Source organism: Saccostrea echinata, unplaced genomic scaffold (genome assembly GCF_033153115.1).
Source record: "Saccostrea echinata isolate AGI-Se365-2 ecotype Australia unplaced genomic scaffold, CSIRO_AGI_Sech_v1 ptg000001l, whole genome shotgun sequence".
Taxonomy (NCBI): domain Eukaryota; kingdom Metazoa; phylum Mollusca; class Bivalvia; order Ostreida; family Ostreidae; genus Saccostrea; species Saccostrea echinata.
In genome coordinates, this window is record NW_026889750.1 from 134,264 (window position 1) to 159,989 (window position 25,726).

The 25,726-nt window shown below is 34.8% G+C and overlaps 1 protein-coding gene across 2 annotated transcripts; it reads right to left on the reverse strand.

The window, feature by feature from the left end:
* Nucleotides 1–5,104: 5,104 nt before the first annotated feature.
* Nucleotides 5,105–23,922, reverse strand: LOC133182359 (methyl-CpG-binding domain protein 5-like). 2 transcript variants are annotated; one of them, XM_061317184.1, is made up of 7 exons: nt 23,778–23,922; nt 22,312–23,395; nt 19,346–19,641; nt 11,647–15,210; nt 11,289–11,389; nt 8,070–8,176; nt 5,105–7,716 (listed from the first exon to the last, which is right to left on the reverse strand). In XM_061317184.1, the coding sequence occupies exons 2-7, from the start codon at nt 23,328–23,330 to the stop codon at nt 7,593–7,595; spliced, it is 5,211 nt and encodes a 1,736-aa protein (XP_061173168.1). In that variant the 5' UTR covers nt 23,331–23,395; nt 23,778–23,922; the 3' UTR covers nt 5,105–7,592. The 2 variants fall into 2 exon arrangements, with proteins under 2 accessions (XP_061173168.1, XP_061173160.1); XM_061317176.1 differs by having other exon boundaries at nt 11,289–11,440.
* Nucleotides 23,923–25,726: the final 1,804 nt, after the last annotated feature.

Consider the following 25,726-nt stretch of genomic DNA (forward strand, 5'->3'; position numbering starts at 1 on the left):
TAAATTTATATAATATATATTGACGGCAAGACAGATTTCCGAAATAACTAATGTCAAAATGTTAGAAATAAATAGTCCGTTTTCAATTACTCTCCCCCCCCCTCCTTCTTTGTTTCCTTGTCAAACTCGCTTTTTTATTGAAGATCTAGAAGAAAAGCTGACTGCACATGAAATTCTGTTTAAATCTGCTGATTAAAACTGATTCGTTGTTGTAGACTTACTGTTAAAGACAGCAAACTGTTGATACACGTGTGAATGTAAGCATATCTGGACTAACGGGATTAGATACGGTTCAATATACACAGCTCAAGTTTTTACCTGTGCACGTGTGAAGACAATACTTGATCGAAATTTTCAAATGTTTTAGAGTAAATAACGAAAGTATAGAAAGACGTCAGTCTAGATAACGAGACCATGGCAAGAAATGTACAGTATTTCTTTAAAAAAAATCTTGGATGAACACGCATGCACGGACTAAGTATTTTTTTTTTAAATTAAACTGGGCTTTTTGTGTAAATTCCAGGTTACATATTTTACCTGCAGATTTCAGTGAATAAAGCAAATGAAATGGGAAAATGTTTTAAATAAAAATTAATTCTGACATATATCCAGATTTTTTTTTTTTTTTTTTTTTTGTTTTGTTTTGTTTTTTTTTTTGGATTACGTGTATTAAACTGAAAATTCCATGTGAAAATGTGGCGATCGAACTTTTTGACAGTATGTTATATTGGCGATAACATCTTGAGTTGGTCAGAAGAGTGTAAACCGACACATATTATTTATATATACATCGCTTTTATTTATTTTTTCTGGTGATTGAGAGGCGTTTACATTTTAACATGTTCGCTTTCAAATTGATAATTTAGTTCGTAATTTTTTAATTCACTTTTATTTATTATAAATTGTACACGAAAATATTACGATGCTGCATTTAATACGGAAAAAAATGTTAGTCAAGCATATCCCGATCATGCATAGCGAATAAGGAATCGCCTCACACTCTGTCGAGTTGTTTTGAAGTCGTAACTACTTTCCTTATATTAACAGATGTTAGTCCAGATGCATGGTACTTAATAATAATATTTTGAATCTCTAGGGTAATTTTCTGTCCTTCTTGAACTGGCGCTGCGTCGAAAGAAATAAAAGAAAATTACTTACTGTATTCGGTCATTGCAAGATTCGGAATGCTTTCGGGGCGTGGCTTGCATAATTATTTCAAAAATTATTCATGAACGGTACGGTTCGCTTTGTGTACGGTACGGTACGCTTCTTGCACGGTACGGTTCGTTTTGTGTACGGTACGGTTCGCTTTGTGCACGGTACGGTACGCTTCTTGCACGGTACGATTCGTTTTGTGTACGGTACGGTTCGCTTTGTGCACGGTACGGTACGCTTCTTGCACGGTACGGTACGCTTCTTGTACGGAACGGTACGGTTCGTTTCTGAGGTGTAGTAGCACGTTTTAGGGTCTGTAGTAGGGCCTATCTGTTAAATGCCGTTGTCCTCCACAAAAACAGGAAAATTTTGCTAATTTTGAGATGCGCCTCTAAAAAATACCATGCAAACTTTAGGATTTTGTGTTTCTTACAAATAATCCACAATAAAGTATTATCATCATATATTATACTTTGAGCAAAAAGTCTATCGTAACGTATTTATAATTTGCTTTAAAGAGGCAAAAAAGCATTTTCCAATTCAATCGTATAGTGAATGTAGCTGTACATATATATATATATATATATATATATATATATATATATATATATATATATATATATATATATATATATATATATATATAAATTCGGAATGTTTGGATATGGTCCCTTAAATACCCATAAGATAGATTTTCCTGAAACTTTGCATTTACACTGGATTCAGTGTAGACTACACATGGCATAAAAATAATTTATTTTTCTATAACAGTTTTACAAAAAAACAAGAGGCCCAAAGGCCTTAACGGTCACCTGAGTATAATACAACTATTTAGAGGATCCATACGTAGAGTATAAAATGAACTGAAAGGTGAAGCTTTGTTGCTCAAAAGCAAGAAAAATAGGGTGATCAGGATCAACAAAATAATTAGTCTAGCATTCATCATCTTCGCTAGCCAAGGGTTTCTGATACGCTACTCTCCTCATAAGCTTATGAGGAGAGTAGCGTATCAGAAATCCTTGGCTAGCGAAGATGAGCATTCATTAACAGTTCATAAATTAGGTTCAAATCTTTTCCCCATTTATCACTATCACCATACAGTATATTAACAAACTATCAGTGCTTCTGTACTATCTTAATTCCTTGTTGAATTCTCTTACATTGGCTTCTCTTGGTCTTTTAGGAACATTTAATAAGACAATTTATTTTTGTCTCATTTGTATTTATCTATTACTTACAAGTCTACCTGATCATTAAAACTATGAAAGTACTTTCTGTATTATACAATAAGAATTCTTGCATAATTCTCTTATTCTATTAACCTTTCAAGTACATTATTTACAGTGATTTTAAAATTATCAAAAGTAAATGGCAAGGGGAATAACTCCTCTCAGTAGATTACAAATTAATAGAGCCCTAGCCAGGACCAGAACACTTGACCAAATGGTCCAGATGTTCAAAAATCTGGTAAAAATACCCTTCCTTATAAAAACTTTTACTCTTTTTGCTTCTGATATGCCCAGGTGCAGAGAAGATTTTTAAAGAAATAATGCATTTTTACTACAGATTCACTATACTATCAATAGAGCCCCCCTCCCCATCGAGAAACACCAGAGCCTCTCACCCTGGGACCATAAGTTTCCTCATCATAAGTAATCACTTTGTTTATCTGCTTAACACTAAAGGGCAGACAGGATTATTTAATAGAATTAATGCATTTTCACTATATTATCAAAAAAACCCACTCTTACACCAGCACATCTGACCCAGGGGTCATGCAATTCACTACTCTTGAAGAAGCATGCTTGCTCATCATAACTATACACTTAGCTTCTTTGCTTTTTAACCAGAAGCAGAAAAAAATATTTTTGCTTTTTCACTATATAATCAATAGAGCCCCCCCCCCCCCCTTTCACCAGAACCCCTGACCCTGGGGCCAAGAAATTCACAGTTTGGAAGAGGCATCCTTGCATATCATACCAATGTACTTAGTTTGTGTAAATAATACCCAGGGGCAGAGAAGTGGTCAAAGAAATAATTCACCTTCACTATAGGATCTATATAGCCCCACCCTAGCACCAGAACTCCTGTCACTGGGGCCATGAATTTCACAATTTTGGTTGAGTCACCCTTGCTTATCATAATGATGCATTCAATTTGTTTAAATAATACCCAGGAGTAGAGAAGAAGATTTTCAAAAAAAAATAATGCACTTTCACTATATGATCTATATAGCCCCACCCTAGCACCAGAACCCCTGACCCAGGGGCCATGAATTTCACAATTTTGGTATAGGGCTCAATGCTTATTACAATCATGCCAACAGTTTCCAGGAGTAAAGAAGAAGATTTTTAAAGATTGCATTAATATTGGTGGTTTTAGCCCCACCCCTCAGGCCCCAGGGGGGCAGGGACCATGAAATTAACAAATTTTGTTCCCCTTTACACATAGATGCCCTATGCTAAAATTGGCTGAAATTGTTCAAATGTTAACACACGACGCACGACGACAGACAAAAACAGATAGCAATAGGTCACCCGAGTGACTCAGGTGACCTAAAAAAAAACCTAGTCGGCTCCCTCAAAATATCTTTCAAATTTCACATAGACTTACAGACATCCCCCACCCCACCCCATTCCTCCTCTCAACGACCCTCAATTATTACCATTACTATTTACTCCAGCAGAAATAACTTTGAATCATGGAAGCAATACCATCCTCTCCCGACCAGACGTTCATAATAATAATTGATATTTCAACCATATTTCCTATCTGGACATCAATAAGTATTCTGTCTAATTGGCCATGTGATTCATCACAGATCTACATTAAGATTCTGGTGCCACTCTTCCAAATGAACATTATTAATGTTTCAATTTATCAGTTCCCTTCATTTCTGATTAACCCACAGTTCCGTATCTAACAGATAGTTGACATATATCTTATTAGAAAGAAAACCCAATGTTTACCCAATCTGATAAATAAAATTAATTCAATTGATATTTAAGAAATAAATCATCCTGCCCCCCTAAAAGTATGTGGGAAGTTTTTAACAGTTTAATGATACTCTGCGCATCACATGTTTTTTCCCCATAATCATTAATGCTAGAATAATGATCTGTGATTACATATGGTTACTAATAATAGCTCTGAAAAGAAATACATCAAAGGTAAGACATCCATGAAAGTAAAAATATACATTTGAATATTTTTACATATTCCACTATTTCACAGTGTATTGCATGTACTTTATAATCTACCCATTAGGCCTTATGTCATCTCCCCATAATAAAAAAAAACAAACTTTTTTTAGCATAAAGAAGAACAAGCAAACAAGTGGAGGTCACTATAAGACACTTGTTCCCCTATGCTGTGGGAGATGTAGGCAAAACAAAGCCAGAGTCAGGCGAGTACATTAGACTGTACATGTAAACACATGTAGCAGAATGACAAAAATTCCCAACTGTTTACAAAGTATACATTTTGGTTTCAAACTCCTCTCACCTTTTCCTGATATTTTCTGGAAAGACAACTGTAACGGGAGAGGAGAAAAATGCAGCAGACCAGACAGGGATTCAAACCCGGGCCCCCTGAATCTCCAGTCAGGTGCTCTACCAACGGAGCTATCTGGCCACATGCGATTGAACCCGTCTGACCTCCACATTCCTCCCTCCTTAATGGTCTTTGCCCCCCCCCCCCCAAAGACTCCAAACCAGGCTCATCCCTGGCAGGCCCTCACCTTTCACTTCCAGGGCATGGCACGGCACCAAATGTAACGGGAGAGGAGAAAAATGCAGCGGACCAGACCGGGATTCAAACCTGGGCCCCCTGAATCTCCAGTCAGGTGCTCTACCAACTGAGCTATCTGGCGACCAGCGATCAAACCCGTCTGACCGCCACACAACCAAGGAATATACACATTCCAATAAAGAAACTAGGATTACACAACAGCAATATATTATGATTTTAATATGCTAAAAAGTAAAATTTGCACAAACCTTAAAATGTACATTTCTTTAACATTGTTACCTATAATAATAACAATAGTAAGCACTTATTTTCCTCTGCTACACAAAAAACAGATCTAGGAATCAAACCCACCATCAACATGTGGTAACCATAGCAACTGTCAACAATTTTTTTTTTCAATCTGATGGGACATTCCTGAGATACTTTTATTTGTGTGTAAAACATAACAGAAATGAGCACTCGTTACCTGCTAACACAGGACTCAACAAACAAAGCAAATAAAAACAAGAAAAGCTTAAAGTCGCAACATATATCTCTACAACATTGCCATTAAGACTTTTGCTTATCATTAAAATGCACTAAATGAAAAAACATGAGATTTTGCTGAAATAAAAAAAAAATAATGCTTTTTCTACTTGTTAGAAATAAAGTCTATCTAATCTTGTGAACGTTTAAAAATTGAATGTAAGAAAAGAAAAGGTTATGAAAATTCCATCTAAATATCTGTATTCAAAAATAAAGAAACGATTCATATGAAACACATTGCACACATGTACACTGTATAATGAGAAATGAAATGTACCTGACAGCTACTGTACACAAACAATTTCCTTAAATATAGTATGAACTGCATTTGATGCAGAAAAAAATCTAAAGTCCTAAAATGATTTTCTTTAAAAAAAAAAAAGTTATCACATATAATGTTTAAACTTTACACAAACATCTACATAAACATGTATATGTAGAGTTATAAGCTAAAAATGATCAATTTTGCTGTAGTTTCAACTAATGGGTGTTTGTTTTGAAAGTCATTAAAACAAAAGACAGTACCACAGTAACTGTTACATATAACAAATAAATTAGAGAGCAATTTATCTATCAAAAATAACCAACTCAAGGAGAGTTTATTCTTTCCAAAAATACCAATAGCCTTCAACCAAAACAACAGGACAGCAAAGGAGTAAACAGAAATATAAAATGTCATCAGAAATTGTCATTACAATATACCCTATGATCAACACAAGGCTCCTGTGTATAATGTAAATATAAGTACTTTATACAACACATGTATTATATATATATATATCAAGCATGGCACATAGAAGGTCGCACTGAAGATATGGTGCTAATGAATAACAATAAAGGGTTTCCTACAATTAAATGCTGTACAAAAATTATTTACAATGTATAATGGAATAATTTTGATGAACATTTAAGTATATCATTTAGGAATTGTATTTTCCATAGAAAAATACTTCCATTGTAAATGCTATCCTATATATGTATTTTCTGCAACTATATGTAATTACTGTAACCCTCAATACCAAATATAGTTTTAAAAATGTTAAATTCAAAGCAAGAATATAATGATTGAAAACATGAAAAACATATTGTGAAAATTATCATTTTTGGTTCTTGACAATTCCAAATAGACTTCATTTTTTAACATTGACCTATGAGCTCTTAAATAATTCAACAGTTATGTCCCTTGTAAACTGGGAATATAGAAACAGACAGGCCAGGGCTACGACCCCAAATCATTGAGATAGGGGCATAGAAAGCACTTGCTGTACACCACACCTTATTATGATACTAGTATATATGTAATATATATCATTATCAAATTTATCTGTACATAGCCATTTTCATAGACATATCACAGCCAATGGTCTGCAAGGACCTAGTAATTCCCAGATCTATTATTCCTCCAGCCAATCAAAAATCAGAAATATTTATAAATATCCAAAAGCAAAAACATTCCCAGTTGACAATTAAAAGTTTGAGACATGATAACTAATTATATATTTTGTATCATGTCAATTGACATCAAAATATTTCTATAAATTCATTTCAGTAATTCAATCTTGAATCTCTTCACAATTTGAAAAAAAAAATATTTTTGATATTTGTTTGGTTGGAAATAAGAGTACAGTACAAAGATGATATGCAAGTAAGAAACAAGATTTATGTAGAGTACATAATGTATTATGCATTACTTCAAGAATGTCATCAAAACAGACATTTCTCATATCATTTTTTGGCATCAGTACATTATCTGTACATGAACTAACTATATGCATAGATGAAGGGCTTTTATCAATGATCAATTAATGATCTGAGTAAACAAAAAAAATGCTCACATTACTGTTTGCATTTGTGGTATTTTTTTAAAATAAATTTCACATTTACCTCACTTTTTTCTCTTCAAGGTTATTCCCCTTAAAAGTGAAAGTAAGGTGTCAATGAACTTGCTATTCCTGGTTTTCTGAATTTACGAAATCAATACAAAATTATGATTGCAAAATACCACAATTAGAAAAAAAAAGTTCTATAAACCATACTTGTATCTCAATTTTAAACAATCAGTTTCTTGATTATTCTTCCTGCACCTAAATTCACATTAGGTTTTCTTTACATTATAACTCTAACACATAACAGCTGACATCCCCCATTCTTTTTCATTTCTGCTACCTCACTCGTTTTTTCTTGCTCGTCTTTCCCTTGCTGTTGATGTTGCTGTCGGTAATTTGACCTAAATCTGCCAATGCCTCTTGTATTGCGGCCTCTAGATTTGAATTCATCTTCCTCCCCCTTAAACAATACACAAAACATGCAATGACATAGTAATAAATAGACAAGCAAGTAAAAAGTTGTTTTATTTCTTGAATATCCTTTACATAATTTCTTTGAAACTTCATGTACTTTTCCATTTGAACATTAACCAGAATGCTCTAAAGTACTTTTTCTAGCTAGCATAAATTTTATAAAACAAAAAAAGTCAATGGTACTCTTTATATTCTGACCAAAAACACTTTTATGAAGCAAGCAAGCAAGTACATGTACACAGGAACATAAGCATGGAGCACATACAGGTCAGTTACTATACTGCCTTACTTCTTTGCTACTTGAAGATAATAAATGATCATGCATATAACATCTCTTACTTCCTGTTTTTCTGCCTTTGATGGGCCTTCAGCCCATTCTCCAGAGATTTCAGTTTGTCCTGTTCCACCTGGGTAAAGGTGTGGTCACCATACCACTTCACCCAAATCTGTAAAACACACTCATATTTCAAGTACATCATAAATGCAAATAGTTTATACATGCATAAAAAATATACAAACTTCTTAAATTACAATTAGAAAGTGGTGACATTCAACTTCAATCCAAAAGTGAAAGACAAGGGGGGGGGGGGGGAGAGAGAGAAAGGATGAGCCTTGACTTTAAATTAAAAATAAGGAAATAGATTTGTAGACAAGGACAGCCAATATAGGACACAATGATATTCAAATAAACATTATTACACAGCCATACATTTTCATTATCTTTCTGTAATAAAAAGAAAGCAATAAAAACCTGAAAATTTTAATTAGGCATCATCACAGTCAACAATTTTATTTTTAAACTTAATTTACAAATTAAAACTCCTATTTAAAGAATACATCATTCAGTAAGGACATAAAAATGTTTAATGAGCAGGCGATTGCTATAAATTCATGAAATGAATTTTCACTTTGACAGATCACATTAGAATGAATAAAGAGAAAACAAAATCTTGCTGCAACATGCTGAATACATTAGTCCTGAAGGACACCAGACACTACCTCCTACTAAATTTGATGTTGATGAATGCATTTTAAAGTAAATTTCTTTACCATGTTTACCTTTGCCAACAGTTTTTGATGAGGAACATGCATTCAACAAAAATTGTTTGTCTTGTAATTCTAAAAGTTCAAAACATATTTAAGTGAACTTTTTGTGCCACCTGCTAAGCAGTCACTAAAAAGGAATCACTACTCTTTTGTCTGTCTGTCTGTCTGTCATACCCTGTAACTTTTGTGTAAGATAGGAATTTGATATATTGCATGTGTACTGCTTGCCGCAAATAACTGGATATAATTTAATTTTGTTTGTATTCTAGCCTCTGATTGGTTAATATCCAGAAAGGAACACAAATTATTTCTGTATAACCTGGTTTGGTATGGGGACACACCCCCCTGACAACCAGCTGAATCGTCTGTATCCATGCAATCCTCTCATTTCCAGTCCTCGGGATTCATGGAAAATTCCAGATTTAATAAATGTACCTTTAACTTCAAACAGTAACTTCTTACCACATGTAAACAAACAACATGGCTGCTAGGACTATGTATCAGTTTTTACCTCCCCTCGCTTCCCATCACTTCCGTTACTAGGGTTGTATTATTGAGCGGCAAATTTGAACTAATAAAAAGCAACGAAATTTTACACCCACAGTTTTTTAATGATTTTAGAATTAAATTATAAGGAATGACTCTAATTCTTGGCCAAATTATTCGAGTATAACCTGGTTTGGGTCAGTTTACGCTGTTTTGTAATCCGCTTCGCGGATTATAAAGCGTAAACTGACTCAAACCAGGTTATACTCGCGGATTATAAAACAGCGTAAACTGACCCAAACCAGGTTATACTCGAATAATTTGGCCAAGAATTAGAGTCATTCCTAAAATATACCTCATGACCTTTGGAACTTGACCTTTTACATAAATTTAAAGGATATTTTATACATTTAATATACAGGTAAACTTCAGTATCTTGATGTCGGTGGGACCACTGGAAAATGTTGAGATATCCGGGGTGTTGAGATATCAGAGTTCAGACCCAACATCCAAGATTCCATTGCATTGAAAACAACGACAAGTCATTAACTAAAGTTTATTACTTATATGAAGTCAATAATCAGTACTTTATCCTATTTTCAGTAATATTTCCATTTCTATTTGTTTTCTCTGTGATAACTCTTTGAAAGTTAGTTGATTTCTTGATCATTCTACCGGAGTGCAAATTTTGCCAAGCAAAAGGTCAGGAACTAAGAAGGCCCAATATGCATGTAATTCTCGTGCGGCTGCCTTTGTGTTTGACGTCAGTGGGCGGGGACTATTGAAATTGACATGTGAGGCCTCGTGTAATTTAAATCTATTAGTCTACATTTTTAAAATCTAAATTTACAATTTTATTTCACAATGAAATGGAAATATAAGGAATCACTGTCTAGTTAGTAGAGTATGCCAGGGACATCAACGATAGTTGGAAACGTGGGATAATTTATGCATAACGAACTTCGCCCTTTATGCAAATTATCCCACATTTCCAACTATCGTTGATGCCCCAGCATACTCTACTAACTAGACAGTGATTCCTTAAATGCCTCTTTTTGTTCACTTATTTACAATACCTATAAGAAGTCATTACAAAAATATCTTAATGATAAAAGGTGTTCTTTCTCAATATCAAAAGCTTTCTAAATTTACTATATGTTTTCCATCGGGGCATTCCATATCTTTTAGTCACGACAGGATATACAGTGTGCTGTTAAAACTTTGAAGTCGGCACCACAGAGATATAAAAGAATACCTTTTTTTCTTGTTTTTCTTATTTACTATCAGAAAGAAAACTCACAAAGCAAAACTCAAAACATTTGTGTACTTGACCTGATGCAGTGATGTTACATATATATGAATCTGTTGTTTCAGTGAACCCCCATTGGAATGTGTCGCCGAGTGGATTGTTACCCACTGAATACACAAAATATCAGAAAATTAATCTTTTAATCTCTTACATGAATTCTATGTAATTTTTATTAATAGTAAATTGGTTTCCTTTTTCAAATTAACTATATCACAGGTTTCAATAAAAATAAAGATCTGTACATGTGTATCTATCAAGGATATTACCGGAGCTGTCAAGCAATCAAAATATCATCAACATCTGAGGGTACTTGGGATTCATTTACAAAGTCATTTTAGAACTGATGAGTGTGCAGTCAAAACATGGAGATAGTAAGGTGTGATTTTCCTTCCATGTCGAGATACACGGGGTCATTCCGTATGCAACAAATAACAATCTGGCAAACATTTATGTTTAGCAGAACAAAAAATCCTGAGGTCAACGACTCAACATGAACCAAGTAAATTTTGCTCTTGGGACTGTGAATATACATCAAGATAAGCAGGGTAGTTGACATATCCAAGTTTTTACAAATCGTTATATAAAAAACATCGCTGGGACTGCAGACGTTGACATATACCAGAACATCAATATTTATTTTATCTGCACGTAGAACTAAGTTAACTTCTCTAAAAACATTCACGATATTTGAATACCGGTACTTTGAAACATCTTACCTTTCCCATTTCCAATGGTTCTGGGTCTATGACCTCACAAGGTGGTACCACTTTACCAGGCCAAGAAGGAAAACCCCTGATCTGACCCCAAATCAGGTCTCCTTCAATAAAAGTTACCCCTCCATTAACACCTTTAGATATGTTGGAATCCTCTGCAGAACAACATCAAATCACTGAGAAAATTCTGTTTTGTCATGCAATTCTCTCATAAATTAAATTTTTGAATATATGGTAAAATTCCTTTATCATACACAATTGATATTTCATTACTGGGCAAATTTGATGACAAAATATGATTACAAGAATTTTATTCACTATATTAATAAGCAAGATTTAGTGTACAAAAACATTTCATTACCTTCTTGTTTGCTTGCTGGTGTCTCTGAGGTGGACTCTGCTGTGTTTTTGGAATGTTTTGTACTGCTTGTCACCAAAGGAGGAACAAAAGACTGCTTGCTGATGTTTTCTCCAGCTTGGCTGGAGTCTGGAACACACATATAGTCATTACTAGTGTTACTCTTCTCTTCCTGTGTACTTATGGTCTTTTTCTCAGTGTCTACGTCACTTTTCTTCTCCAACGTACTTTCTGCCTCTGCATTACCCTCATTTTTGTTGTGTTGAATTCTTTCTTTACTGAAAGACTCTCTAACTGAGCTAGTGTCACAACCTATTTCTTTTGATTGAATTATCTCCATTTTTGTTTGTGTGCTACTCTGAATTTTTGAATCACTTTCATCAGCATACTCTTGGGAAGAATTTTCTTCATATTCTTCAGACAACCCCTGGGTAACACTGCAATTTTCCTGCTCTGTATTGGAATAAGGAGTATCCGTACTCTCTGTGTAGTCATCTATTACCATCACAGTTTCTGGTGTCTCCTGATCCTTATCCAACTCTTTCTCTGGTGATGTTCCAGAATCCATATCCATCTGGATGTGTGTACTCTTGTCCTCCATATCTGGATTCTGAGATTCATCTCCTTCCGTACTATCCACATTTTGAGATTCGGCATTTCCAACATGTGTACTAGTGACCTCTGAACCTACCTCCATGTTAGACTCTTCATCATTTTCTTGACTCTGCAAAGGAGGTGACTCTGTTGTTGTGGAAACATCATTCACCATAGTAACCATGGACAAAGCATTGCTGTCTTTCCTGTCCACTTCCATAGGGAACTGGGCTGGAACCTTAGTCATATCACCGGCATTAAACTGGCTAATTAGAGACTGCATACCCTGGAGCTGTTGAATCTGTTGCAGAAGCTGTTGCTGCAGTTGCAGAGTTTGCAGCTGCATAGCTGTCAAGTTGCTGCCTGTCGTTAGATTGTTCCAAACTTGTTGTGCATTAAACATAGGTGCCAAATTTGTCTGAAGCTGTGATAGAAGAGAATTAATGTCAGGTGCTCCATTTTTCTGGCCACTGCCAAACACTTGGACCAATGGCATTTGAAGATTTGGTAAGACCAACAGTTGACCTGGAGTGGTTGGTAATCCTGATGGCAGATTGCTCTGGGTGAGATCACAGGACTGGGTTGGTAATGCTTGCTTGATCTGGTTTGTGTCCATATTGATGAACTGTCCCAAGGGTTTGATGCAAACATTGGAGTTATTTCCCACAATCTGTTGGTTCCCAACTCCCCCAAGGTTAAAGTTAGCAGGCATGCATTGATCTGGTGTATAAGTAAGGTTCCCTGGCATCATCAGAGAGGAGGAGTTCATCACTGGGTTAAACACAGAGTTATTCTGTGCACAGTTCAAAGCTGGATTTGGAAACATAACAGCATTTTGATTAATATTTCCAACAGCAGACAAAAATTGAGAATTTTGAGTGTTCATTATTGGAGTTGCCTGTGTGTTGATAATTGGTGTAGTTTGTGTGTGTATGATGGGAGTTGTTTGTGTGGTTAGAATGGAATTGGCTTGAGTGTAAATTATTGGGGTTTGTTGTGTTCCTGCGATCTGGGCAGTTTGAGTGTGGACCATAGTTGATTGTGATCCTGTAATTTGAACTGACTGGGTACTACATACTGCAAGTGGTTGAGAGACCATTTGTGTTGATACAATAGGTGTAGTCTGGGTGCTTAGTATTGGTGCATTATGGGAACTTAGGATCTGCTGTGGTGTTTGCTGGGTATTATTTAAAACAGTGAGAACATTTGATATTGCAGTGCTGATTTGTGGTTGAGATCCTGATTGCAACATGACACTCGGGATTTGAGAATCCACAGATAATGTGGGATTTGCACTTGCTGAGATCTTCAAACCTCCAGCACTTGAGCTGCTATGATGAGACACTGGTAGAATGTCTGACATGGTTGAAGAGACCAGTGTTGCATTCTGAGCAAGAAGTTTGAGGGCTTCTTGTTCACTTGCTACAAGGCCAACACTGGCTCCAGGTTTGTCCATAAAAGTCTTCTGAAATGATGACAGCAACTGTTGAGTCACTTGAACACTGTTTAGTTCTGTTGGTAAGACAGTGGTCTTCTGAGCCATTTGAGCCCGAGCAGCAGCAGATAACATTTTGCTGGCAGGAAATTGATTGGACATGTTATATCCTAACAACTGCTGTATGGTGCTGAAATTTGGTAACACTGTACCATCACTCTGCTTAGAATTAACAGTACTTAGTGCCTGCATTGGTATTGTAGCAAGACCTGATATTTCTGTGGTTTTTATGCTATCAGAGACTTTGATTTCCACTTTTGGAACTTCTGTTTTACCTGTGTGATGCACAATAGAAGTGGGCATCATTGTCTCTGCTGGGCATTCTCCATTTGAGTCACTAGGTGACAATGAATGGCAGCGATCCTCAGTGAAGGTGTTATCGCTCATGGACAGGGCTCTCATTGTTGTATCTGTTATAGATATACTCAGGTCTGGTCTCTCTGTCTGAGACGTGTGAACCACCACATTTGTACTAACATCAAGATTGTCACTAGCACTTCCAAAGCTGGAAGAACTAGACTTAGGGAATGCACCAGAAACTCGGGATGTGCTGGGGTTTTCTTTTGAATCCTGACAGCTAGATGCTAGAGAAGTCTTTATCATAGATGTCTGGTCGGCTAAATACCCTGTTGGGTTATCTAGAAACTGACTGGAGGGAGTAGAGGTTTTGACCTTTGGTATTGGTCCATGTCCTTGATCTTTGAGTACACTCACATCCACATTTGGAGGTGGTGTGCCACTTTCAAACACAGAGGTTGTTTTCTTTTTATCTTTTTTAGCCCTTGGTTTTTTAGGTCTTGGTTTCTTTTTTTCTGTCCATGAAGCTGGGTCAATAAGGTCTGAGAGTGCAGGGTTTGTGAATCTGTACATTGAGGGTTTGGTATAGGGCATGGGATAGGAAGTGTTACCTCTTTTATCCATGTAACCATGCTGCAACCCAAAGCCAGTATTAGAAAACATGCTGAAACCATGGGGGCCCATGGGAGGGCTTCCTAAAGGAGGGAGATTACCCATTGGTTGAGGATGAACACTCCCTGTGGTGTAATATGCTGGAGACTGATTTGGCAACTGAACATTGCTGCTTCTAGCAGCATTCATGGCATCAGCTATTGTTTGTGTGTAAGTGTTTGGTAACATTCCAACAGACTGCATGGAAGATAAATGCGGAGGATAAAACTGTGATACATCTGACACAGCCTGGAGTCGAGGTTGAAGAGGGTTTGTTTGGGGTATTGTAGGAGACAGTAAGCCTGCCTTGGAACTGTTAGGAGGTGGTGATTTTGCAAGGTCCAGTGGAGACTGGACACCAACATTGGTCATGCCTGGCTTGTCACTGGACTCCTTATTAGATTGCCTGGCCAGAGTTTCCTCCTCAGACCGTAGTCTATCCCTCTCTGCTATAAGGTCAGCTACACGGACTCTGTCATAAGGTGTACTGTAGCTACCAGCTCTGCTTCGTTTCTTTTTGCTTTTAGTTTCTGAAATAGAACCAAATAATGGAATAACTTGTTTTATCACTTTCAAAATATCCTACAGATTAGTAAGTTTTTTTTTTTTTAAATAAAATTCATAAAATCAAATTATACATCAATCTGGTCCATAATGAAAAACTAGAAAGCTAAAATTTTCTTTTTTATGGTGAATAAATGTGGAACTCTCTCTCCCATGTAAAATATATGATACTTGATCAAATCTGCATCTAGCTCAAAGCAGGTGCAATGCTATCCCTTACTACATAAATAACAAGTTGACTGATACCTAACAGGTAATGTGTCTAATCTAAGGCCTCAAATTGCCACTGTACAAGATGTTAAGCTGGATAAACCAGCAATGCATGTGTTACACAATGAAAGAAGCAATTACAATCCGAGAAAAAGTAGAGGACACTAAAGGGGATGAAGACACACACACGGAATATCAGGTCACTGGGACAGCATAGACCATAAAGGAATACTATACTGCCAATCCAACAAACCAATCCAACAAAAATTTCTATTTGGGAAATATTGTACTTGACAACTGTATAGGCTTAGACAGGAAAAAAGTAAATAATATAATATGAATACAAAAGTAGTTTCTTAAAATCATTTTTTCTCACCTTGTAACTTGAAAACAATCAAAACAGTAGTTTGGTGACAAAATATTTTATAATTAGATAAAGATAGGACATAATTTCATATATATTCAACAAAATAATACCAGTTTTACATTATGTAGACTTTTTCATAAATCAAGATATGGTAATAAAGCTGTAGTATGAAAAAAAAAACTGCTAAAAATACCTTATAAAAATGAATATTACAAAATTTGATATGAAAATGTATTGTGAAAGGAACACAGAAGTAAATTTCAGGGTTTTTTTTTTAGAAGGGGGGGGGGGGTATGTATTTGTTTAAAAAAAAAAACAATGAATAGCCTATAAGTTGTTTTTTTTCTTTCTTTCTTTTTTTTTTTTTTATTTGGACAAGTTAGAAAGTCCTCAAATTTATATTGAACAGGAAAATCTTATATCTATAGATTTGCTTAACTGTAAATTTTGAATTTTTCTCGAACAACTTTGTTTCAGAACTGACAGTTTAAGTCTTACTGAAATCCTCCCAAACAACAATGCAGCCTTTGCACTTCTCATTCAGAACACCATATGTTTCACATCATGATGATTGGAAACAAGGTTTTTTTTTTTTTTTTACAGAATTAAAAACAAATTTATAGTTTGGACAATATGATCATGATGTTTGCAATTTTAATACATTCTGCATAATACTAATAATGTACATAAATTATCAAATTAACACACTCAAAATTTAGTGCATTCTTCCTATCAATTTTTTTAGCATAATCATAAATTAACAAATTAAGACATTTTGAGCAATGCTTGCTTTTATATATATTTTATATATTTTTTTTTATATATGTTATTTATATTTCCAATAAAGTATGAGTCATGTGGAACATCAATATTTCAATGCAAGTAACATTTCACTGTTTGGGGGGTGGGGTCAGGGTAGGGGTGGGGGGTTATCAAATCAACCTAATCCCAGCATTACCGTTCCAGTAGTTACTGAGGAGGAAATGAGAAAAAAACATCACTATTTTGATATTAAAACTAAATTAAAAACAAGATGTGTTTGTGAAACACTGATGCCCCCGTATGGCAGCTTATGGCGAAGGTTAAAGTCTCTTCAAATGCAAGTCAAAATCCAGGCCAAAAGATAAAAAATGTTGATACCAAAAGAAAGGTCTTGTCTCGAGGAATACACCTGTGAAATTTGAAAGACCTAGATACAACTGTTCAAAAGTTATGGCGAAGGTTAAAGTTTTTTAAATAAAAGTCAAACATCAAGGTCAAGGTCAAAGTGGTTGGTATCCAAAGGAAGATCTTGTCACAAGGATTACATATGTGAAGTATGAAAGCCCTAGCACCAACCATTCAAAAGTTATGGCCAAGGTTAAAGTTTTTCAAAAGTAGGTCAAACTCCTAGGTCAAGGTCAAAGGGTCAAAGTGGTTGATATCCAGAGGAAGGTCTTGTCACAAGGAATACACATGTGAAGTTTGAAACCCTAAGCACCAACTGTTCAAAAGTTATGGCCAAGGTTAAAGTTTTTCAAAAGTAGGTCAAACTCCAAGGTCAAGGTCAAAAGGTCAAAGTTGTTGGTATCCAAAGGAATGCCTTGTAACAAAGAATACACATGTGTAGTTTGAAACCCCAAGCACAAACTGTTCAGAAGTTATGGCCAAGGTTAAAGTCTCATAAAATTTTGCAAAAGTGGGTCAAACTCCAAGGTCAAGGTCAAAAGGTCAAATATGATGGTACCCAAAGAAAGGTCTTGTCACAAGGAATACACATGTGAAATATGAAAGTCATAGCTCCAACCAATCAAAAGTTATGGGCAAGGTTAAAGTTGACAACAGACAGACAGACAAACAGACAAACGGACAAACAGATAAACAGACAAACAGACAGACAGGACAAAAACAATATACCCCCGGGATCTTTCGATCCTGGGGCATAATTACAAGCAGAAAATAAGAACATGTTTCATCATACAATAGAGATGCAAACACTGAAACATGTAGTTACTTAGAACAAACATGGATATAGCATATTTACAGATATAGCAACTTTTTTTGATACCCAGCAAAATTTTTGACAATTCTTTATAAAATTTTATGGATATAATGAACTCTGATATGTATAGCTAATTTATGAATATAGAAAACTGATTTTATATCCCATAGAGCTTTTAAAAAAAAAACAACATCTTTTTAAACAAATTTTTCTTCAGTAATTATATTTGAAATTCAATATGTCAAAAACTTAATTACCCAAAGGTAAGTTTTTTTTTTAATTTAATACTGCCCTGAATATATTTGGTAGTCATACTTGAGGGAAAACATGTACAATGTACAGTAAAACTTGTTTAGTATGAACACTGATATAGCGAAGTATATTTTGAATCCCTGGCGATTCCTTGTAAAATTTTACAGATATAATTAACATAGATATAGCGAATTTACAGATATAGCGAACTGATTGTATGTCAGAGGTTAAGGTTAATGAGGTTAGAGGTTAAAAAAAAGAAATTTACATCTTTTATAACAAATTTTTTTGAAAACCTCAATTTTAGAATATTAAACTTCAACAATATATTTTTAAGTATTCATAGCTGAAATTGATTTCATACGAGAACTTTTGAACTCCTAGGTAACCTCTGTTTTTCATAATTCCCTAGTAAATACATCTGTCATTGTCATGCTTGAAGAACAAAAATCTATACAGTGAATTTGCTTTTTATACTTTAAGGAATTCGTTGTAAGGATATAGCGATTTACGAATATAGCAAAGTAAATTCACGGGTCCCCAGGACTTCCCTATAACCGAGTTTTACTATATATTGTGAATTCACGATATACATATATTGAGGAGTTTGTTATACGGATATAACGAATTAAGATATAGCGAAGTAAATTCACAGGTCCCAAGGACTTTGCTATAACCAAGTTCTACTGTCATGAAATACACATATTTATTACATTTTCAACCGTGAAATACTGTGATTCATTTATTGAATAAAAGTGATATTCTCTCACAGTGTGAAAGGATACCAAAGTGATATTATCTCACAGTGTGAAAGGATATCAAAGTTAGTAAAAAATAATTTCTGGCCTTTAATAAGATATAGTAACTAAACCATCTTGATAGAGACTAAACTGCCAATTTCCCCCCAAATATTTTGCTAAAATCCATGTTACAATGTTTTCAGTCTCACAACTTCTAAGCTATAACATCTCAACTGCTAAACTGTGACGTCACAGCCTATGACTCTGTGTTAAGAAAAGATAGAGACAAAGGGGAAAATCAAAGAAAATGTAATCAACAGAAAATTCAATGTTTTGTAGTTGGATATGGAATTTATTTCACTCATGCTTCGCACCCGTGAAAATATAAAAAAAATCCTGTCCCACTTATGAAATAAATTCCATATCCAACTACAAAATATTGAATATCCTCTGTATACCATGTATACCTTTTATATTTTCACTTATTAGCTCAATAATTAACTGATTGACATTTTTAAAATAAATGGATAAATTACACTATAGTGACTTACTATCAGTTGACTTTGAGCCCTGGAGATTACTACTCCCCACGTCCTCCACACCGGTCAGCATAGAGCCATGGAATGCAGTAGCCATGTTGATAATTTTACGTCTGTGGTTACAGAGATTCATGAGGTCCTCCGAGGACTTGGTCATGTCTAGACTCCAGGCCTTAGAGTCCACTGATATATCAAAATTAAATGTCTTACTAACAATCACAGGGCATTCCAAACCACACTTACACGTGGAGTCTGACAGTAAATACTGGGTAATTTCTTCCACTGAACACAATGGAACACTACTTGGACTGAAATAAAAATTTTAAAAAGTCTTACTCCAAAATAAAATATTTCTGTGTGAAACTTTATATGAAATCTTAATTTCTCTTCATGCTGATGCTACAAAATCTAAACTTATTGAAGGATAAAAACTATTAACATGATTAATTAACATTAATTAAAAACAGTTTACAGAAAAAGACTTTCAAAATCGATTCTAAAAAAAAAAAAACAAGAAATCACTAAAAACAATATTCATACAGGCAGATTTTACAATTCAATGATATAAAATGTCACTGTTTTGATAAGTCCTAAATTTCCTTTTCAATGAAGAAAGAAATGGGAGAGATGCATCCCCTCACTAAGTTTCCTTACAAACTCAAAGGTCAAAGTTGAAAGTCAACAAACACCAGGTATGAAGAATATGTGACATAGATGTCTTTCAATTTTATATGACTTCATTCTTAAAGACAACAGAACAATTAATATTTCAACTTTGTTAATATTTAACATTCATTCTTCTTGGGAGAGGGAAGAAAGATTACTTCAAAATTCATCAATTTTTAATTAATCATTGATCATTTATAAACTAGTGATGGTCATCAATAACAAATTTTAAGTAATTCTTGTTTCTCAGCAATTAGATATGGCATTAAAGTCTCAAAAACTCCAAAGAACTTTTAGAACATTTAAAATCACCAAATTTTTCTAAAGTCTGTAACATCAAAAGTACGATTTTCTACACTTTATACAAACATTCCTCACAATAAAATAGAACTAGACTTTGATATCATAGAAATGGAAAGCAAAATTGAATTCTTTAAAGTTTAAACTGGATACTTAGTGAGATCATACATTAGCCCCACCCACCCCCCCCCCCACCCCCAAATCTGCACCCTACCTACCCTAATTTTTTTTGGAGTGTTACAGGTAGGACTGCTCAATAATATCAAAATTCCAGTATATTGTGATTCATTCACAAAAAATATTGTATTGCGATACTTTTTTCCAGTACTGATATACCAGTCAGGGGTGAGACTGAAATCCATCATTTCTGAAAAATGATGGATAATCGTCATATTTACTAACTACGTATTTTCGTCAATTTTGTCAATATGACTTACTATCGTCATATTTTCTTTTTCAACTTAATTCTTCTTTCCTGGTTACGCTACAAGAACAGTGTTTACGCAAGTTTCATTTCATCCGGGTCACTAATTACTGCCGACCACGTGCGTTAGAACATTAACATGTAAAGTGAAAGTTATTATTTAGCGGTTAAATGTCGAATTTTGGTAAAACTAATTCGCCATTTTTACATGTCTTTCAGCCCTATAAAAACATATAGTACACCGTCTGAAAGAATACATACTTGTAGAGAAAAGTCTCGAAAAAAAGTTAAAGCCATAAAAAAGTAGTGCGCCCTGCAAGCGAGATATTTCAGTGCGCCCATACCCTCCATTTTGAAAAAAAGACGGAATATCATCATTTTCGTATTCTTTCCTATTTAATGCAAATAAATTGACAAATTTAACTCTTCCACTTTTATTTTTGCTTGGGAAATTTGTACTGTCAACATAACCAGTATTGTAGTCAACTGTATTAGAGAAATGAAGTTTGTTTATGATGTTTTTTGTCCTTTTTTCGGTTGGTGGATCTAACATTTTTCAAAGAGAGGTAACCCGATATTCTAGAAACACTCTAAATTTTTATGACTGTTTTTCGTCATTTTCTTAAAAATGACGAGTTTAAGTCATGCTAAAAATTTTACTTTGTGACTAAAAATCGTCATTTTAAAAATGACAGATTTCAGTCTCACCCCTGACTGTATACCGGCAAGCTGCTTGGGCTTTAGATTTCATAAAATATGAAATTTAAAGGAATGTTTTCAATAGTACCAAACGGTAAGGTTGCTGTTGTGTGGTTGCATTTTGTTCCAAAACTGTATAGTGAAATCAACAAGAACCGTTTTGTAACACATTCTGCTTATAGATGGAGGTAATAAAATAGGAAAAGAGACTTTTAACTATCATTAGAAATAATGCAATACATATATCACAATACAGTTAAAAATATATATCAATACGAATTTCCTGCCAATACCCAGCCCCAGTTAAAGGAAACAAACAATTTTTTTTTTTGTTGGCCTAATCAGAATTTTTTTTTAAATTAATTTCAAATTTAAATAACAAAGTTATGCTCCCATGATGATAATCAAAAAATACTTTTCTTTCTATCTAAACTTAACCAAATGTGATGTAAGAAGAGGATTTTAAGAATATGTAATCCTTAAAAGAAAGAGTATTTTTTTTTAACCAAAGTCAAGGCCAAACATCAAGTCAAGGACATATTTAATTACTTTAAACATCTCATCCAGATTACCATATAGATGTCTAAAGCTAATATTTATTTAAATTTATACATAATTTTATTCACAAAAAGTGAAAGGGACTGGGTGGCAGGCAAAGCCTATTTTAGCCCTCTTCCTAAGATTTATCTGCTGCAAATTTAAAATTATCCACAACAGAGCTAAACACAACTGCTAAACAAAATGTTGATGCAGACAATCAGATCCAAGGACAGATTGACAGACAGACATTAATCACATTATCCATCTATAAAATGGATTTTGTATTGCAATCCAATCAAATAGCACCTATTAAGCTATTACACTTTATCACATTTTCCCCCTTTCATACCTGTAATATACAATAGCACCATCTTTTTTTTCTCTTCTCCAACCCAAAGGGACGACAACCTGAGCTGTGTCTTCTTTTAGACTAGATGTCTGATCTGTTTTGGGGATAAACTCTTGCTCTGGAATTTTGTCACATGCTTTGTTCACACCCCCTTTTGGCGGGATATGCTGCAGCGCTCCTTCACTTGGTTTTATATTCACATTTTGATGAAGAGTTTTAGTCAAATCCATCTGGTTTTGAGATAGAACCTCCGATGCAGGTGGTACTGGAACAACAGGAGAAGTTAATGTTGCACATGTTGAAGAGACTACATTTTCTTCTACCGACTCTCGGGATTTCTGTCTCTGAGGAAATGTCTTCTGTGGCATGCTTGAGATCACATTGTAAACACTTGTACTTTGAATCTGCTTACTCTCTGAACTGGCTATTGATGCACTCGCACTTTCAGTAACACTAGATTTTGGAACATAAGCACTATTATTTATAAAAGTAGTACCAGACATATATATTGGATTTGCAGTTGATGACATAGTCATTGCCATACTTGGCATATGGTTAGAAATCACATGAAATCCACCGGACATTCTATCTTGGTTTGTGTTAAAAACTTGTTGAGTAAGCTGTGTCTGCTGTTGATTGAAAGATGGGGTTAAAAAGCAATGTCCAAAACTAGGTAGTGTGTTATTTGATGGAACGCAAACATTCTGTGCCATGTTGGGATAAGCTGAGAGGTTCTGCATACCCAGTCGTGCTATATGTGGAGATTGTTGGCCTTGCATTGTAAGACAGTTAGAATAACTCGGCTGACCGATAAATGTTCCCATGGATGGTAAAACATTCACTTGTGAATTCACCATATCACACTGCACGGATAATCCTTCCACTCCAGACCCCGAGTTTGCGCTGTACCCACCCATCATCATCTGATTGTACATCCCAGCACTGGCCAAGGCAGTTTGTTGACCATACAGACTCGGGTCATTAGACATAGCATTCTGGCCTCCACTTGAAGGATCCATAGTTCAGCACTACAATTCCGTTATCCAATCCCAAGGTTCAGAAAGTTCTGCATGTTGACTGCAAACTGGAACATCAAAACAATTCACCCATTATTATTGTACAAAATAAATTATCGATTATATTACACTCCATCAAAGCCATTATCAACAGCTGTTACGGAAAACTTCTGTTCAGTATATAACTGATGACCTACTTTTAATGGCCATAAAAATGAAACAGCCTGCGGTTAATATTTGACAGTAAATTGTAAACGCGGACTTCGCAGAAGACACGTTCAAAATGCCAGTCCGTGAAAACAAACATCATGAAAGGTATCGCCTGATTGAAATACTGGTTAGTGTCATTCACTTTACGACGAATCAGCTGAACAAATCAAAACAACAGTGTCCCTGTTTACTGCAGGTGTCCCATACTGCTCACAGACATCTAAAGGGGAATATACTTACCTATATAAATAAACAATGATTTAATCCTATTTATGCATAATGATAAAAGATTCAATATGGCACTCAGGCCTATCCATTAAAAATGATCGATTTCTAAATATATTTTTAATCGTTTAAAATTAAAATGGCCGACTGCAATATTGCGCATGTGTTGACAATCTGTAATGCGACCGCATTATTGATGCGTGATCGCATCCGAGGAAAAATACACAAGTACGCATTGTATGGCGCTCATTGTTTGCGCTACATACAAACCTAACATTCTTATGTCAAATGTATACTAAGGTTTTTCATAAATTTATTGGAGAAACTGGTAATGAGGTTGCATAAAAGAAAAAAAAGAGGCCAAGGGCCACAACGCTCACCTGAGTCACCTCCTGCTGTTTTTCCCTCTTCATTCCCATTTAAAAAGTTAAGACCACATTATGGACCGTACCTGGCCTTAACTCTTCATCAATAATATCAAGTGAATAACAAAATGACTTTATAGTGTTCCTGTTCTGTAGAAGATGACCTTTCTGATGGATAATGTAAAATCTTATCCCAGTTTTGCTCATTATAATAGACGAATTTCACATTCTTAAGAGTTATCTCCCGTTGTCGGCGTAACACTCATTTTTGTCACTAGGCCTATATCCTTTGTAACTTACCTGTAATTATTTTCAACCTTCAAACGGAATTGGATAATTTTGACCCGTTCCTGAATTACCTTAGTATGGGGCAACATGAAAAACATAATGAACATATTCACACGGATTTAATTTGCGAGATACTGTCCCAAAAAGTTGGTACTGTTATAGAGGGAAAACAGTGTCTTACGCCAGTTGACCCCAGATTGACCCCACAAAGGGAAATAACTTTCGTAAATGTGAAATTCATCTATTAGCCTGGGGGTTCATAATCTGAACTCACTTAGATCAACATGGTCTGGGAATGTCTGCATATGGATATGAACTAATGTTGCCCCGCTACGATAAAAAAAATTTTTAAAATTTCTTTAAACGTATTCTTTTTTACTCAAATTTTTTAAATATACATGTACTTTATTATAGCACTTCCATATCCCCAGGGGATATACCATTTGAATAAGTAAGAATCCGTTTTGAAACTTTCATGTTATGATGTAACTTTCATCTTTTCTGGTTTAGTGGATTGATTTTCAAATGAAACCATCCTATTTTTGCCTTTTCTAAATTATCTCCTCTCAGAAGAGGCATATATGACCATTTATTAAAACAATTTTGAATTCTCTTTACCCAAAGATGAACTATTGTTGAAATTGTCCGGGTAGTTCTATATATGGAAGAAGTAAAAAATTTGTAAAGTTTACAGATAGGATTGATAGACAGACCAGACAATCAGACAGATAGATGGCTGCTGGGTATCCAGTGATCAAAAAATCTCTTTTGAGCTTATGATCCAAATAAGTGAGAAAGAGTGATGGATTTAAAGGAAGCTAGGTTAAAAGTAGTTTTTAACTTCAATACCCAAGAAGTAATTTTTGAACATGTGGGTATTTAAGTTTTCCTTAAAGTTAGTTGAATCAAAATATTAAAATGCTATTATAGGCATACATGTACTTAAATGGGAAACTTGTAACAAATAAAACATCTCACTGGTGCTCTGTTCACCTTCCATTAGTGGCCTGTATGGCACAGAACATGTACTTCATGTAAACATCTGCATTCCAACTAGATGATCATATCTGTGTAAGGGGGCACTTGTTTACCGGTAAGTATATTCATTGTTCTCCATAATTTAAATTGCCACTTGTTTGAGCTGTACTTAAGAAAAAGTTGCATTTCTGTGAGAATTAATTAAATATTCTTCAGTGAATTTCACCTGCTATCAATCATGTCAAGTTTATCTTCTTCAAAAAAGATGTCCCACATAAAATCAGCATTTAATACCCATAGATTGCATTTTTTATATTTATATGAAATCTTTAT

Coding starts and splice junctions, on each gene's coding strand:
- LOC133182359 (XM_061317176.1), bottom strand. CDS start 23,330: ATGGATCCTTCAAGTGGAGGCCAGAATGCTATGTCTAATGACCCGAGT. Junction 19,642..22,311: donor GGTGCTATTGTATATTACAG/GTATGAAAGGGG, acceptor TTTTTATTTCAG/TCCAAGTAGTGTTCCATTGT. Junction 8,177..11,288: donor AACCATTGGAAATGGGAAAG/GTAAGATGTTTC, acceptor TGTGTTTTACAG/ATTTGGGTGAAGTGGTATGG.